This window comes from Emys orbicularis, chromosome 4 (genome assembly GCF_028017835.1).
Source record: "Emys orbicularis isolate rEmyOrb1 chromosome 4, rEmyOrb1.hap1, whole genome shotgun sequence".
Taxonomy (NCBI): domain Eukaryota; kingdom Metazoa; phylum Chordata; order Testudines; family Emydidae; genus Emys; species Emys orbicularis.
In genome coordinates, this window is record NC_088686.1 from 29260878 (window position 1) to 29278340 (window position 17463).

Below are 17463 nucleotides of genomic sequence, written 5' to 3' on the forward strand. Positions count from 1 at the left end.
AGCTGTTAACGCTAGACATTTTTTAAATCAGCAGGTCCACATAACTTGTATCCAAAAGTTTTAAAAGAGCTGACTGAGGAGGTCACTAGCCCATTTAATGTTGATTTTTCAGTAAGTCTTGGAGCTCTGGGGCAGTTCCTGAAGACTGGAAGAAAGCTAATGTTTTTCCAATTTTTAAAAAGGGAAATGGGATGACACAGTAAGTTTAGGCCTGTCAGCCTGACATTAATCCTAGGCGAGATAATGGAGCAGATGATACAGGACTCAATTAATAAAGAACAAAAGGGGGTAACTAATGCAAATCAATATGGGTTTATTGAAAATAGATCCTGTCAAATTAACTTGATATTTTTTTAATAAGATTACAAGTTTAGTTGATAAAGATGATAGTGTTGATGTAACATACCTTACAGAAATCTAAGTATTTGATTTATACAGCATGACATTCTGATTAAAAAAAAAAAAAAAAAGCTTCAATGATGTAAAATCAACATGGCACACATAAAACTGATTAACTAATAGATCTCCAAATGTAACTGTAAAAGGGGAATCGTCAAGTGGGGTCCCACAAGGATCGGTCCTTGGCCCTATGCTATTTAATATTTTTATCAATGAGCTGGAAGAAAACATAAAATCATCACTGATAAAGTTTGCAGATGATACAAAATGTGTGGGATTTGTAAATAATTAAGAGGACAGATCACTGACTGAGGGATCTAGATCGCTTTGTAAAGTAGACCTAAGCAAACAATATACATTTTAATATGGCTAAACGTACATGTATACATCTGGGAACAAAGAATGTAGGCCATAGTTACAGGATGGAGGACTCTGAAAAAGATTTGGGAGTTGTGGTGGATAATCAGATGAAATGAGCTCCCAATGTGATGCTGTGGCCAAAGAGCTAATGCCATTCTGGGATGCATAAACAGGGGAATCTTGAATAGGAATAGAGAAGTTTTTTTACAACTGTATTTGGCATTGGTGCCACTGCTGCTGGCATACTGTGTCCAGTTGGTGTGCACAATTCAAGAAGGATGTTGATAAATTGGAGAGGGTTCAGAGAGGAGCCACAAGAATGATTAAAGGATTAGAAAACAGGCCTTATAGTGATAGACTCAAAGAGCTCAATATATTGAGCTTAATAAAGAGAAGGTTAATGGGTGACTTGATTACAGTCAGTAAGTAACTATATGGGGCAACAAATATTTAATGGGCTCATTTGTCTGGCAGAGAAAGGTATAACACTAACCAGTGGCTGGAAGTTGAAACTAGACAAATTCAGACTGCAAATAAGGCATACATTTTTAACAGTGAGAGTAATTAACCATTAGAGCAAGTTATCATGGTGGATTCTCCATCACTGACAATTTTTTTTTTTTTTTAAATCAAGATGGATTTTTTTCTAAAATCTGCTCTAGGAATTATTTTGGGTAATGTCTATGGATACTGGTTATATAGAAGGTCAGACTAGATGATCACAATGATCCCTTCTGACCTTAGTCTATGACATCATCATGATCCAAATGCAGTGTAACATCAACACAATACCAGTACTATCTGGATGATTCATTTTCATATTTAACTCATTAAAAAAATCGGTTTAACTTAAATAAGATGTTTCTGAATTTCCTGGGACTGTGCCTCAGGTTTTTAGGTACAGCTTGCTGCTGAGTCTATGAAGCCTTAACTGTTCTTGTCCAAAATCTGAATGAGTGTGCTTTTTGCTTTGGCTTCTGGCAAAGATCAGCTACCTCTTCTGTAGGTCAACTATAACTTGCATTTTCAAAGAGAGAGACTTAATTAGATCTCTTTTTAGTCTTTAGCACTGCACTAAAATGTAACGGGATGAGATTTTTATGAACTATATTCTGTTCACATTTTTACCCATGCAACTTCTTTACGTTCTGTTGGGTTTATGGTTTAACTGGTAGCATGGCCCCTTGTATCCTAATGCTCTCTGATGATTATTATTAGAATACTCAAAGTTCCCCTGTTAAATTGTTGATAAACTGACTTTTCACACAGGATTCTCTCATGATTTGACACTGAGCATGGCCCCTCTTTGTAAAATCCATGAGAGACACTGGGTTGGGAAACTACTGGTAAAAGGCTTTGGCATTATAATCCAAAAACATTGCTAGATACTGTGCTGCTTTCTCTTCAGACAACTCATTCACAGAGAGCAACAGCTCAAAGTCTGTCAAGTACACCCAGATTTCAGTCTCATCAGCATGATCAGTAAACTTCTCAGAAAAAAGGGCTTTTGCCATCTTGCAGCTGCTGCCACCAGTTCTAATACTTCCTTATAGAACCACAGAGATTTATGGAACACTGCAAGAAACAACTCCAGCACCCAAAGGCAGGACTGAACTTCTTCCTAGCCTTCTACCCCTGAACCAAGTCTACAACATATCAAAACGAGACAACAACTTAACACACAGATAAAGATATAGCACTACCTATTGGTAGAGGTGCTGTCTGCACTGATCATGATACTAGTATGTATTTTGCATAGGGGAAGGCTCATGGGGCCTGATAATATTTTAACTGGTAGATTTATTTTATTTATTTATTTTTTTATTTATCCACAAGTTCTTTCAGTCACTCACTCTATCAGTAGCACAGATTTATTCTACATCTACTCCTAAATTACATTTGTTTTTTCCCCCTAAATATTTTCATGCTTTCCCTTTCTGCCCACCTGGGGACTGATTATATACCTTTCTTTCAGCAGACAGACATGCTTTTGGGGTTTTGCTGTATTCTGAGATCTGAACTCTTGCCCTCTCTATAACAATTTCTGTTTCTAGACTGTCACACAATAGTGTCTGTGAATTCACTGCTGTTCCTACTTCTGCATAAAGAAAATAACTACCGAAGTGAGAAAAGAGTTTTTAACTTCTCTTCATTCATTAGCACATCAGCCAAAGAACTGAAGTGGCCTGTGGACTATGAGACGCACTTCTCTCTAAATTAAACCTAACCCTAAACAATTATGATTTGTTCCCAACAGTTACCTCTGATCTTCTTTGCTTATGCAGTACTTCGTGCCTAAGCCTGCACATGGAATAAATATTTTTTTACTCTGATTTTTTTTTTTTTTCAGAAATACCTTTTCCTGTGGGAATGGTCATTGAAATTGACACATTTTTCAGAATGTTTTGATTTAAATAAAAATGGCATTTTCCGTATATAAAGTTTGGACAAACAGTTTCTGACCAGCATTGGTGAGGGCATCTAGAACCTCACATTAGAAATCTTTTTTTTTATTATTTAAATCTATGTATATAAATATATAAAAACAGCAAGTGGTCTATTCTAGCAGTAGTACAGCATGGTACCACATGAGGATCCAGGTTTGAGACTCAAATTTATGACCCAATTTTGCCCTCTTGACCCATGTGAGAGAAGAATTGAGCTCTTATCTGTTTTGATGAGTTGGTCGCTTCTAGGAGCATTGCAGAGGCAGTGCTCCCAATACCTATGGAAGGATTCCCCTGCTGTATGAATGATCTCTATTCATGTTGGCTTATGGTTTCTGCATGCACCATAGTGAACATAGGGTTCTCCTGGCCTGTATGAGCAAATCAGTAATCTGTCAAAAGGTTTGCCTCTATATGGATAAAAATAATAATAGTTTGTATTTGCATAGTGCTTTTCATCTAGGTATCTCCATTTCAATTTAAAACATTACCTCACCTAACTCTTGAGAGTTATGGGAGCAGTATAATCCCCATTTTGCAGAAAAATAAGCTGAGGTCCAGAGAAAATAGATGACTCGCTGTGTCGCCTCTGACAAATCAGTCGCTCAGCTGAGAATAATAGTCAGGATTACTGACTCCCAGTTCCATGCTCTGTCCACTAAGTAACGCTTCCTTTTTCTAATGTATGCAGCTTCTTCTACAGTATCCACTTATCTTAGTATTTACAGTATTCCCTGAATTTATGCATACTGCAAAAAATCAGATCATGTCATTTAAGGAAACTGGCAGATTTTTAAAGAGTAACCACTGGGTTCCATTAGATTTTTGCCTGTACATTAATACAACTGATGATGAGCCATTACTATAGTTCAGCTTGTGGTGGTGATTTCAGCTAGATCACTCCAGTGTACAGTAGAGTTTCATAAGTTTTAAATAGTACTTGCAATTGTTATTCTGTTGGCCTGCCCTTTCTCCCATTGCAGATCAGACTGTAGCTCAAATCTTAGAGCACTTGATTTTTCTCTTTCTGTAATGATCTGCAGCCCGTTATCTCATATCACATGTTTAATCCATGATGCACAAAACGTTTGCTTATTCTCTAAAATTGCAGGATTTTGTTCCAGTTAATACTAATCTCAGTAAATCTCTCAAGCTTTTATTTTAGAATTGCATGTACTTTTACATGCTTTTAATGTTCGTCTTCATGCTTTTTCTCCTCCCTCTGAATTGTTTAGTAGTTTTTTGAGAGGCAATTAAACTCAGTTCAAGAGGCAGGAGAAAACATGGAACCCACTGTGATTATGTGGCTCAGCCATCATGGAGTGCAGTCAGAGCTTTGAAGCCTCTTCCTTAAGTTTGTTGACCGAGCACATTAGCAGTGGCAGCTCCAGGTTGGGGACCTAGGCAATTAATGAATGTAGACAGCCAGCTTTTAATACTGGACCTACAGTAGTGTACATACATAACTTGGCTTTGCTTTGCTTGCTCCTTTCATTTCTGTACATTTCCTCTGGTGTTGGGATGTTGTGGTTCAAAGTTGTACCATAAACCTTTTATCTGCCTTATATCAGCTGGGTGATGCTTTTTGTTTCTGCTGTCTTTCATAGTGAAAAATAGTTCTGGCAGGGAAACCCTAGCTTGTTCGACAGGCTCAGAAAAGTAACTCCGTATCACTCCCGTCCTGTGGGTACTTTTCTTTACCTGACTTACTGTATGGTCAGAAAACAGAACTGCATTTTCTTGAGCACAGGATTCCTGTACACATAAGGCAAAGACCTAGCTATATTTTATGCCTCTTTTTGGCAATCGTCCCATAGACCTGGTATTGTATCTTGAAGCTACCGCTCTAGGCAAAAGAGGTCAAACAAATTCTGCTTTTAAATCTGGGCTTCGTACTAACATCTGAAATTCACCTCAGAAAGCTGTCATGTAATTTTATTTATTTAATCATATCAGATACATGCTGGGCACACAAACACTCTCGCTCATATTATCGAACTGTATCATTTATAGTGTGTATTTGTATATAAAAATGCATCTAGTCACAATGATTTCATCAGCTTTGCTAAGATAAGAGCTGTAGCAAACATAAGCACGCGGAGTAATTCTCAACTGTCTTTTAATGTCAAGAGAAATGTCCCTGATTTTTTTCATCAGCAGTTCTTTTTTCCTTCTTAAATGTGTGGCTTGCTTTTATTAAGCACTGGGATTTGAAAGCCCATCAGTGTCATGCTTGATTGAGAGAGCAGAGTTTCTTTTAAAATGCTTTATTTAACCCAAGCCACTTCAATATTCAGCTTTTTGTCTCTGTTATCCTTGTGTTCAGATAGCCACTCTGATTTTGCTGTTTTGTCTCCAATTGTTTGATTTTTAACATGGCTGTCGCTGCATTCCTTCTCAGAGAGCTGATACTCTCCTGAATACTGTGCATCTTATTACATTTCAGGTTTTAGTGTGTGTCTATAACCTTGGTCAGCTAAAAGATGGGTTTTCCCCCCCATGGGATGGTATTATTATATATATTTTTCAGAGTCCATAAATGTGGTCTGTGCTTTGCAGAACAAATTAAAGACAAGTCCCTGCTCTGAAGAGTTTACAGTCTAGATTTTAGACTTACAACAACAAATGAGGGTAAACAAAAGGAGGGGAAGGGATGACACAGGATTGGGTTCCAGTGATAAGTTCGCACAGTGAACATCTTGAAGTTTTTGTAATCTTTTTAAACTCCTGGCACTGAAGTGAGTTTAGGTGAGCTTTGAATGAAAGGCAGGTGGTGGTTTGGTATACAGGTGTTGGGATGTATGTCCATGCAAGGAGGCATAGAGGTGTGAACAGGAGGGAAAGTGAAGTGAAGCTATTGCCTCATGGGATAGTAGAATAGAAGTGTTTAGTCTGAGGTGGGTCCAGTGCCATTGTTTTAATTATCGGAAGGTGGGGGTAATAAGTTTCTCCCTGGCGAATGTACATTATGGGCCTGATTATACATTCATATACACTGACATAATTCCATTGCCTTCAGTTGAATTACTCCTGATGTACCCTGGAGTAAGTGAGAGGAGAATCAAGCCCCATAGCTTTGAATAGGTAGAAAAGGTTCAGGGGGATCCTGGAGTAGAAGAGTTCAGCTTTGTCCTCCAAAGGAGCGTGCAGCGCTATTACATGGGAGCTGGTGAGAAGATCATGAGCTTCAGACATACTGAGGACTAAAATAAGTTGAGTAAAATTGTCTGGGAATCTCAGATTCGTCCTTCAACATTTGAAAGGAATATCTGGTTATTGATTTGCAGATTCGGCCCTAACCAAAAACTGCACTCTGTCTAAAAAATGTACTTTCATGTAATGAAAATCCGGTTCTGTGAGAGACCTCTGGGTGTCTGTACTCTGTACAACAGTAATAGCAGCCTGAGCGTTAAGAATTTCTGCAATAAGGTTTTAACTCTGCAACTTTCCTTCAAACAAAAGAGCCTCAAATGTTCAACACCTGCCATAGAAGTTTAATAAGTAGCCCAGTAAGTGGGTCATTTTCAACAAACAATTAATTTAACGACTTCATCTGGAAGTTCAGTGGCACTATTTCAGAGTAGGTAACTTGAGATTGGTTTCTACATTTATATGCTAAAGTTAATGTTTCCTTTATAAACCCATAGTTTTAAGGATTTAATATTTCATGTGCTCCAAATCTCATCAAGCTGAAAAAGTTTCTAGCCAAGATGTATTTCAAAAAGAAAATTGATATTAATGCTTTAAGTGGTTGTAAGTTCTCAAGCACACACACAAAAAATACAATTCTCAGGAATTCTGAAGCCTATAAAAATGAATTTTGTGGGCAGTTTGAATAAAACTCTCACCTGGGGTTTTGGCTCCACTGCTCAAATCTGCATACTTACATACTGTACATGGAGCTGCTGTTCATGTCAGTGGGAGAGCTACACGTTGAAGGAGGACAGAATATTAGGGGTGGACTCCACCAAGCAGATTGGGGGAGAGGAGAATTTTACCTATATATTGTCACGTGAGTTAGTTGTTTTACAGCGATTTTAAAGCCGATGTAGAACAGAGCTGCAATCCAGGCGTGGAGAGTGCCAGTGTGTTAGTGCAATATTCTGGGCAAGAGCACTATGTTCAAATGTGATTGGATCACAAGGGAAAATAAATGCAATATCCTAGGCCTAGTCACTACTTTACCCTCCCGTCATCCAATCTTTCTTCATCGCTCCCTTCATCAACTCCTCCCACACTTGCCTTTGTAACTTCTTTCATGCTGCCTTCTACAACTTTTATCAATCTTCCACTCTCCAGGTCCCCTCCTTCTCTTTTCCTTTAAATCCTTCCTGGAAAAGCTACTTTTTTCATGGATCCTTCCCACACCGATCTTCTAGTTCTTGCACATGCGTTTTGGTTCTGTAAAGCGTCATGTAAGACACCACTACCTAAACAAACAAACAATCCTAGTCAACGCTTAAAGTGTGTGGGAAGGGATTGCAGACTTGACACAATTTTTTTTTTTAAATCAAGCCATGTCTTTGAGATTTTAAGCACTGCCTTACCTAGGCTGCTGCTCCCAGATCAAAATAAATTCCCCCCATACATACAATAGACTGTTTTCAGTCCACTTTTCGTGTTGCTCCTAGTCCTCGTTTGCTCAGATGACAAAACATGGAGAGAAGCCCTAGAGTAGAACTGCAAGGGGTGTAGCAAGTTAGGAGTCAGATATGCTAACTGCTCTGCACAGGGGAAGTTTACTGAAGCCAGTTCTTAGTCGGCAGTTCACTTACAGACATTACAAAACACAGGTAAGAAAAGAGTTTCAAAGAAACAGAAATAGCTACTGAGGGTGAGTGGGATTCAGTGTTTTAATGCTTGTATGACCATCAACCCATCCCTGACTACTCCACCTGAATCGAGAGTTCATATTATATTAAAATATGTCATTAAGGTGGAAATAATCAAGGCCAGGTCATGAAATGATGTCAATCCATGGTCATCATGCTGCCATTCCAAAAAAAAAAAAGGGGGGGGGGGGGACAAAGGAAATTAAATACATGCAGCTAGAGCATATTAAAACCATGTTACAACTCTACCTTAAATCCATTAAAGGGCGGAAGTTGAAGTGAAGCTCCCACAGCCCCCTTAACCAGACCTTATTGGGTAGGATATTCTCTGTTTATACAAACAAACACAAAGCCTTTTTCATTAGCACTGCCATTTCCATTTTGTAATTTTATTTCCCAAGTGAAACAGTATAAAATCCACAAAATGAAAGTATACCTGAGCAGAGCATGGGGGAGTGGGTGGGTTCAGGAGACTGATAATGGGATCCTTTCACCTCTAGTTTGCTGATTCAGCTACAGCTCAGATCGGTAGTTATTAAAAGTTGTTGTGACCTGATGGCTGCTTGGTGCCATCAGTCCTGTTCTTAGTGACTTTCTCTCTTGGCCCTATGGGCTTCCTAATTTACAATTGGACATGTAATTAGTCTTATAGAATAATATGATTTCTAATTACATCTAAAAGCTTTTAGCTCTCAAATCAGAGGGTCTGGTATTTCTCCATGTTTCACAACTCCTCAATGTGCCCAGCCCATTGATACCATATACCAAAGGGCTGTTTACAGCTGGCTTTACCACAACAGAAGAAAGAGGACTTTAAAACAAATCAAAAACCGCTATCTCCAATTGCCACTCAATGTCACCACCATTAGTGGGTGAATTTCTTGTAGGCATCACAGCAGAGGTAGGTCCTGAAGAGGAATTTGAAGGAGGAGAAAGTAGTGGCCTCAAAGATTAGTACAGGAATAGATTCAAGGCTGGAATCCTTGATGGAGAAGATGGGGATGGGGATGGTGCCATTAGCAGACAAGGGGAACCAGAAAAATTGCATTGATTGATCCCAGTTAGGACTCAAAATTTAAACCCCAGAATGCAGTTTAGTTAGCAAAAGGAAGATGGCAATCTGTTTGACAGATATCACCATAGTAGCATGTGTTTTCTGGCTCTGAGTAGCAGGAGATACAAACTTTTTCTAATAATTAACATACACTTAATATCTCTGATCCAATTCCTGCCATCCTCTAGGGTGTAGCTGTAGGCCAGGGAGGAATTCCCAAGGTTGCAATAACGCCACTGTTTTCTCTGTAGCCTCTAGGGACTTTCCTTCCCTTTCAGTTATTACACATAATATTTGCACCAAGTCTGTGTACTGGGGTGTGGTATTAGAGTACAGCATTTGTCTCTGAGTACTCACTTGGGCACATCTCCCATTAAGTTGAATAGAAGTCTTACCTGAGAAAGGACTCAAGATTTGGCTCTCTGAAAACAGCAGTCACTGCCTTGTGAGTCACTTCACATCTTGAATTTTTGTTTGGCTTTTATGATAAGGTCAAAGCTGAGCTTGACCCCTGAAACTCAAATGTTAAACCAAAACCAGAATGCTATAGCTTTACTACCATCTAACATTATGTCCCTAAATTCAGCCCTCACAGCAGGCATTCTTCCTTTCCAGCATTTGCACTCGATTTGTGTGCAGGCTGGCCATATGGTGTGTGTAATTATTCTTTTATAATGCTGTTATTGCTCTCTAGTTGCCCAGTAAACCCAGCACAATTTCAGTAAACTGTATATATCAGGGCAGAAATCTTAGACTTGACTGATTTTCTGCACCTTTATGCAATGGTAGGTGCAAAGAAAAAAGGTTCCATTTGATTTATGGAAACTGTATAAAGTTTATTGAGTCTCTACAACCCTCACAAATGAAGAAGGCTTGTAGAGAGGGGAGGCTGCATCAAAACTGGGAGGTCCACAAAACTAGAGGAGAAAAACACTTAAGGCACATGTCAGTAAAATACCTGTGTGGACCTTTCCCCCATTAATTCTCCAGATCAGCATATGGACTGCATAAGCTGTTATATTCTTTTCCCAGTCCAATTACTGCTACGCTGTAGCACTGGAATATCACATAGGCGATTAGTGTGTTTCTGTCAGGGTCACTGTTCTTCCTCGTAGCAGTTTTGTGCCCAGTGATTATTCTCTGTAGAAATTATGTCCTGAATTTTCATATGGTTGTGGGCAAAAGCATGAGCATGCCTAAGTATGTAAATCATCTGATGTACAAGTTGGATTTGTGTGCACACATCTGCATGTATATGTGCAACCCAGCCTTGCGTGCATCGCAGGATTTATATAGCTAAATTAGGTGTATGCCATACTGTACGCTCACTTTTGCAGGTACCCATTTGTAACATGCAGCCTGCAGAATATTTTTTCTTTACCCTAGAAACAGTGATGCACAAACTGATTGGGATAAAATAGAAACTGACCGAAATGAAACCTCTTCTGAGTTAGAAAATGTTAACTTCCCTTCTCCCATCTCTGACTTTTGTATGCTTCTGGACTACCTGGTTTCACCTGGGGCAGAAATTCCAGAATACTGCTCTGACAGTATTTTCTTCCTAACTAGAATTGGAAAAACACTAATCTAGTCTCCTGATATCTCCAGTCCTTTTCTAAACCAAAAAAGATATACATCCCTCGCTCTGTAGGACAGCCGGCACATAGCCTGGGTAGACTCAGTTTCCTGACCATATATAACGCCATTTCTGGTGCTTTACAGACTGTCAAAAGGGGGGGAGGTGCTGGAAGCATGTGCCATTGTCCATACTTTATATTGAAACCTGCAGGTAATAGATGATACTTTTTTTATTGATATTCTAAAGCCATAAATGTGACCTTTCAGTTTCACGTGTGAGGAAATCTGTGCACATACTTTCTGAAATATTTTGGGGAAAAAAAGCCAATAGCAATAATTAGTTTGGCATTTTTTGTGATTTCTAAAGCACTTAAAGGGTAATGAATTTCTTTTATTCAGTCCTACATAAAATCAGATTTTGCAGAAATAAGCTGATTTAAAAGGCTTGAATGGCTGGCAGTGACAGATACAATTCACACTGAAAGCTCAATTCCTATACATCAAAATACAAAAAATTGTATGTGTCATTAGAGGTTGCTGACCCTTGAATTAAAATGATCAAAAAGCACAATATTAAAAATGTGATTTATGGAAGCTACTGCTTAACCCATAATTAGGCTGACCAATAAAAACAATTCAGACTTCTACAGGACATGATTACCCAGGAGGTAGCTTAGCTATTATTTTCTTATTGCTAAAGAAACAAAATAATTTAAATATATTTGTGATATGCTCTTCAAGTAAGTTGAAACACAACATGACTAGTTTAATATGGTATTTTTGTTAGCAAGTTGTCAAATTTCCTTCATTTAAGTGAAAGCTGAGAACCACCTGAGAATAACTGTATGCCTGAAATGAAAATATTTTCTCTTTAATCTCTTTCAGTTAAAAGAAATGTGGGTGTTACTTTTTATAATAGTAGGTAAATAGAAATCAGGCAAAAATATGACTCTTTTTTTTATGCTGTCCCTTTTGTTTAATAGGGAAATGTACCATTTGCTGAGTCCTTTTACATTAGGTTGTAAACTCTTTTTGTGGTGAGGACTGTGTCTTCCTAAGTACTTGTACAACACGTAGCATAATGGGGCACTAGTCCTAATTGGAGCCTGTCGGTGTTATCACAATATAAATAATAATAAATTCTTTGAGGGAAGTTGGCATTTTGATGCAAAATACAATAGCTCAGAGGTTCGGAAGATGAGAGTCTTATCTAATGGCTTAAATCAAGATGGGAACATTTCCCTAAAAGATGCGTAAATCAAACTTTTTATAATGAGACTTGTGCCTATCATGACTCATACCTATCATGGTGACCGATATTGTCTCATTGTTTCTTTATACTTCCCCCATCAGTTGTCCCTTGTTTTATACTTAAATTATAAGCTCCTGGGGGCAAGGACCATCATTTTGTTCTGTTTCTACATTGCTTAGCACAATGGAGTCCTGGTCCATGGCTCGGACTCCTAGGTACTATTATTACTACTACTATTAGTTTTTGGCCAAACCCACGACTGATGTCAATTAGTATAGCTCGGTGGTGCTATGCTGATTCACACCAGCTGGCTCTTTATCTTTATTCCTGCTAAATTTAGCCACTAAAATTTGCTTTTATCTTAATGGAAATAGATTTAGTTCATGTTGTTAATTTAGGTTTTAAATATTTAAAGTTAATAAAATCCAGGCTACTTAGTCTTCTAGTATTTAGAAATGGAAAACACTTGTTAGGTAATCAAGAACATCTCTCAGTGAATGCAGGATTTAGTATCCCAATATCAGATAATAACCTCATACTACAGTAGATCTTAGCCAAAAGCCTGTCTCTAAAGCATCTTTAAAGGGGTAAAGGCTTCATTCTAATTCTTTCATTACCAAAACCAAAAATTCACTGTTCATAGCAACTACATGTATTCTTATTTTTAAAACAGTTTAGCTCATAACTGAAGTAGCAATGGCTAGTCTTTCACTTAATCCCATGCATGAAAGCTTAAAATGGAGAGAAACTGTAATCTTCTCCATTTTTGAACCTTTTCCCCAACTCCCATTTGTCACTCATATAAAGTGTCTAGACAGCCTATATTCACTGCACCCATTTTAGGCTGACATTGTACTCCCAGCAGCAGGCAACATCTCATCATGGCAATAATAGAAAAATACATAATCATAATAGGCTGTAGTGTTTTTTCATCCATAGATCTAAATATAATTATCCTTTACACTTTTTATTGATGGGGAGACAGAGAGAGGTTTAGCACTATTATTTTCAAAATGCGCATTCAAACACCTTGGAGCATTATGCCATCCCGAGTGTCTCCGGGTCCTGATTATCCCACAAGTTGATCTGTGTGAGTGGAACTGTGCTTGTGCAGAGCCCTATTAACTGGAATAGAGCTCTGTGCACACAGAAGGGTTTACCTTTATGAATCAGCTGCTAGAATCTGGGTCTCTGTGGTTTTACACCCATATGCTTCAAAATGTAGGCGTAAATGGTTTGCCCAGGGTCACATGCTGAGTCCATGGGATTCATGCTGAGTGGCAAGAGGGGTAGCTTTCCCACGTACGTGCCTACCGCCTCAAATGGCTATGTATTCACAGCGGCTGGACCCTCATGCCACTGCAGCGACACTCTATTTTTAGCATGCTAGTTGGATCAGAGCTAGCACAGGTATGCCTCCTTGAGCTGGGAATTACACCCCCAACTCAAAGTGTAGACCTACCCCATGTCAGAGCCAGGAATCAAACCAAGGTCTCCTGACTCACGGTACTGTGTGTGATCCACTGGCCACACAACTTCTTTATTGTATGGGGTTTGATTATTTTTGTAATGCATTAGAAACTGCTGTGAATTTTTCCACTTCTGAAAAATAAATCACCTACTTTTTTATTTGTAGTGGAGAGGGAAAATGTGCAGAAGAGAACCTTTACCAGGTGGATAAATCTACATTTGGAGAAGGTAAGGCCAACAAATACTTTTTTTATTTTTACAAATGGACAACTGTTCATACATCTTCCATAAATACCTCCATGCTAAGATTGGTGTGTGTATATATATATATATATATATATACACACACCAGTCTGCTGAAAACGTAACTTCTGCCTTACCCAGGCATATTTCTTGATTTCATGTACCTTCTGGTGTTATTCATATATACTGTTACTGTAAAGAGTTTTAGAATACAGTATGCCTATATAAAATATAGGCCTGATCCTACTACATTCCTTTTGCTGGAGTGGTTCCTTAGGTTATACTGTACTGGAGCCCTGAAAAGAATGATCCTCCAGAAAAGAAAGTGGTTGTCAACAAAAGAAGAGTTAAAGCTAAAATTACACATCTGTGGTGTGAAGGAAAAGTGGAAACTAGCTATATACTGATATGTAAGAACAACACAATGCGAAAAGCGTTTAAAAAGTGTCAGATTAAAGACTCTGGAACTTCAGGATTATTCTTATTTTAAAAGAAAATAAATAGCGAAGTTGAAATGTTTCTTTATTTTGTGGGGAAGGTTGAGGGCATGTTCCTGTGTGGGTGAAAGGCGCTTTTCTGTTGCTTTGATTCATTGGCTGACTGAGTTTATTTGTTACATGTGTATGATTATTTAATGCTGTGGGGTGGTCATTATGTGATTAAATTAATTGTTAGCGTTAGGGCACATGGAAATTTCTGCGTAGGAGATTTTTATTGTCTTTTTAAATCTAAAGAAATAACAGAGAAATAGATGTGTGTGGTTTGGTTGCTCTGGGCATCACATTGGGAAATACATAATAGAAATTTGACAGTGTCCTTTTCAAATTGGGTTAGCAAGTCAGAGTTCTAAATGTCACATTTAAGATACATGCGTTCCTTGGAACATAGCTCAACCCTTCATCTCAGATTGATAATTTAAGTTCCTTGTATTTTATTATTTGTGGGTTGGTAAGATGAGACCTTAAAAATGAGGTCTTTTCTGCGCTCTGTAGATATTAAAGACCCCATGGTATTTTTCATAATGAGTCATTTGTCTCAATCTCCTCTGTGTCTCCCCCCGCCCTCCCACACACAGACACGCGCACACTGTGCTTTGGATCTGATTCTGCAACTCCTACTAACATTGAAAAGTAGTTTCTTGGTTGAATAGTCCCATTGAGAGTCAGACTACTCTCAGGAGTAAGCGCTACTCAATGTGGGAAGGTTGCAGAAAAGGAAATTATTATTACTAATGTGGCAATAGTGTGCTCAGTGCAGCACAAGACCCACAACTAAGGGTATGTCTACACTACGAAATTAGGTTGAATTTATAGAAGCCGGTTTTATAGAAATCGGTTGTATACAGCCGATTGTGTGTGTCCCCACATAAAATGCTCTAAGTGCATTAAGTCGGCTGACCGCGTCCACAGTACCGAGGCTAGCGTCGACTTCCAGAGCGTTGCACTGTGGGTAGCTATCCCACAGTTCCCACAGTCTCCGCTGCCCATTGGAATTCTGGGTTGAGATCCCAATGCCCGATGATGCAAAAACAGTGTCGCGGGGGGTTCTGGGTACATGTCGTCAGGCTCCTCCCCCTCCGTCAGAGCAACAGCAGACAATCAATTCGCGCCTTTTTACCTGGGTTACCTGTGCAGACAACATACCACGGCAAGCATGGAGCCCGCTCAGCTCAGCTCACCGTCACCATATGTCATCTGGGTGCCGGCAGACGTGGTACTGCATTGCTACACAGCAGCAGCTAATTGCCTTTTGGCAGTGGATGGTGTATTACGATTGATATCCGTCATCGTCATATTCCTCAGTGAGTTCAATCAGAGGCACCCGGGAAACTTCTTCAGCAGATTCCTCTAAGAAATACTGAACCAAACTTTCCACTCTGGGCATCTGATTCTTCATTTTGTCTCCTGGAGACCCGGCAGTCCTATTGAACCGTCTTGACGATGATGGCTAGCAGTCGTAATACAGCATTTTCTGCCAAGCACCCAGAAGATGCCGATGGCTATCAGTCATGCTGCACCGTCTGCTGCCAGCTTAAGATGTAAAAATAGATGGACCAGATTTGTTCTGTATTCATTTGCTTCCCCCTCCCTCCGTGAAATCAACAGCCTGCTAAACCCAGGGTTTTGAGTTCAATCTTTGGGGGGGCCATTCTGTGTGACAGTTGTTTGTGTTTCTCCCTGATGCACAGCCACCTTTGTTGATTTTAATTCCCTGTACCTGTACACCATGTCGTTACTCGCCCCACCCTCCCGCCCTCCGTCAGACACTAGTTTCGCGCCTTTTTTCAGCCCAGACGCCATAGCACTGGGATCATGGAGCCCGCTCAGATCACCGCGGCAATTATGAGCACTATGAACACCACGCGCATCGTCCTGGAGTATAGGCTGAGCAAGTGCCGAATGGTGGTGGAATGTGCATTTGGACGTTTAAAAGCGCGCTGGCGCAGCTTACTGACTCGGATAGACCTCAGCGAAACCAATATCCCCATTGCTGTGCGCTCCACAATATCTGTGAGAGTAAGGGGGAGACATTTATGGCGGGGTGGGAGGTTGAGGCAAATCGCCTGGCCACTGATTACGCGCAGCCAGACACCAGGGCGATTAGAAGAGTACAGCAGGGCGCGGTGCGCATCAGAGAAGCTTTGAAAACAAGTTTTGTGACTGGCCAGGCTACGGTGTGAAACTTCTGTTTGTTTCTCCTTGATGAACCCTCCGCCGCCCCCCCCCCCCGTTCACTCTACTTCCGTGTAAACTAACCACCCCACCCTCCCCTCCCCGCTTCGAGCACCGCTTGCAGAGGCAATAAAGTCATTGTTACTTCACATTCATGCATTCTTTATTAATTCATCACACAACTAGGGGGATAACTGCCAAGGTAGCCCGGGAGGGGTGGGGGAGGAGGGAAGCGCCGGGTGGGGTGGGGGAGGAGGGAAGGACAAGGGCACACTGCAGTTTAAAACTTTAAAACGTTAACTCTTATTGAAGGCCAGCCTTCTGATGCTTGGGCAATCATCTGGGGTGGAGTGGCTGGGTGGCCGGAGGCCCCCCCACCGTGTTCTTGGGCGTCTGGGTGAGGAGGCTATGGAACTTGGGGAGGAGGGCTGTTGGTTACACAGGGGCTGTAGCAGCAGTCTCTGCTCCTGCTGCCTTTCCTGCAGCTCAGCCATAGGCTGGAGTATTTCAGTTTGATGCTCCAGCAGCCGGAACATCGACTCTTGCCTTCTGTCAGCAAGCTGACGCCACCTATCCTCTTCAGTCCGCCACTTGCTCTCTTCAGCCCGCCACCTCTCCTCTCGTTCATATTGTGCTTTTTTGCACTCTGACATTGACTGCCTCCACGCATTCTGCTGTGCTCTGTCAGCGTGGGAGGACATCTGGAGCTCCGAGAACATATCATCCCGAGTCCGCCGTTTTCTCCTTCTAATCTTCACTAGCCTCTGCGAAGGAGAAACATTTGCAGCTGGTGGAGGAGAAGGGAGAGGTGGTTAAAAAAGACACATTTTAGAGAACAATGGGTACACTCTTTCATGTTAAATTTTGCTGTTCACATTACACAGCACATGTGCTTTCATTACAAGGTCGCATTTTTCCTCTTATATTAAGGGCCTGCCGGTTTGGTGTGAGAGATCACTCACGCAGTGCTAGGCAACAGAATTCTGCTTGCAGGCAGCCATGGTAAGCCACAGTCTTTTGGCTTTTTTAACTTTCATAACATGTGGGAATGGTTTCAAACAGCAGCGCCCTCATTTCCCATACCAAGGACCCGTTGGGTTGGCCATTTAAAATGGGTTTGCAATGTAAAAGGAGGGGCTGCAGTTTCCGGGTTAAC

At 40.3% G+C, this 17463-nt stretch overlaps 1 protein-coding gene across 1 annotated transcript in view; it reads left to right on the plus strand.

The window, feature by feature from the left end:
• The window catches only part of CLMN (calmin), a 97825-nt gene that overhangs the window by 51592 nt on the left and 28770 nt on the right, over positions 1 to 17463 (plus strand). Inside the window, exon 2 of the mRNA XM_065404244.1 lies at positions 13559 to 13620. Within this exon, the coding sequence (XP_065260316.1) occupies positions 13559 to 13620 (62 nt within the window). The remainder of the gene's footprint in view (positions 1 to 13558; positions 13621 to 17463) is intronic.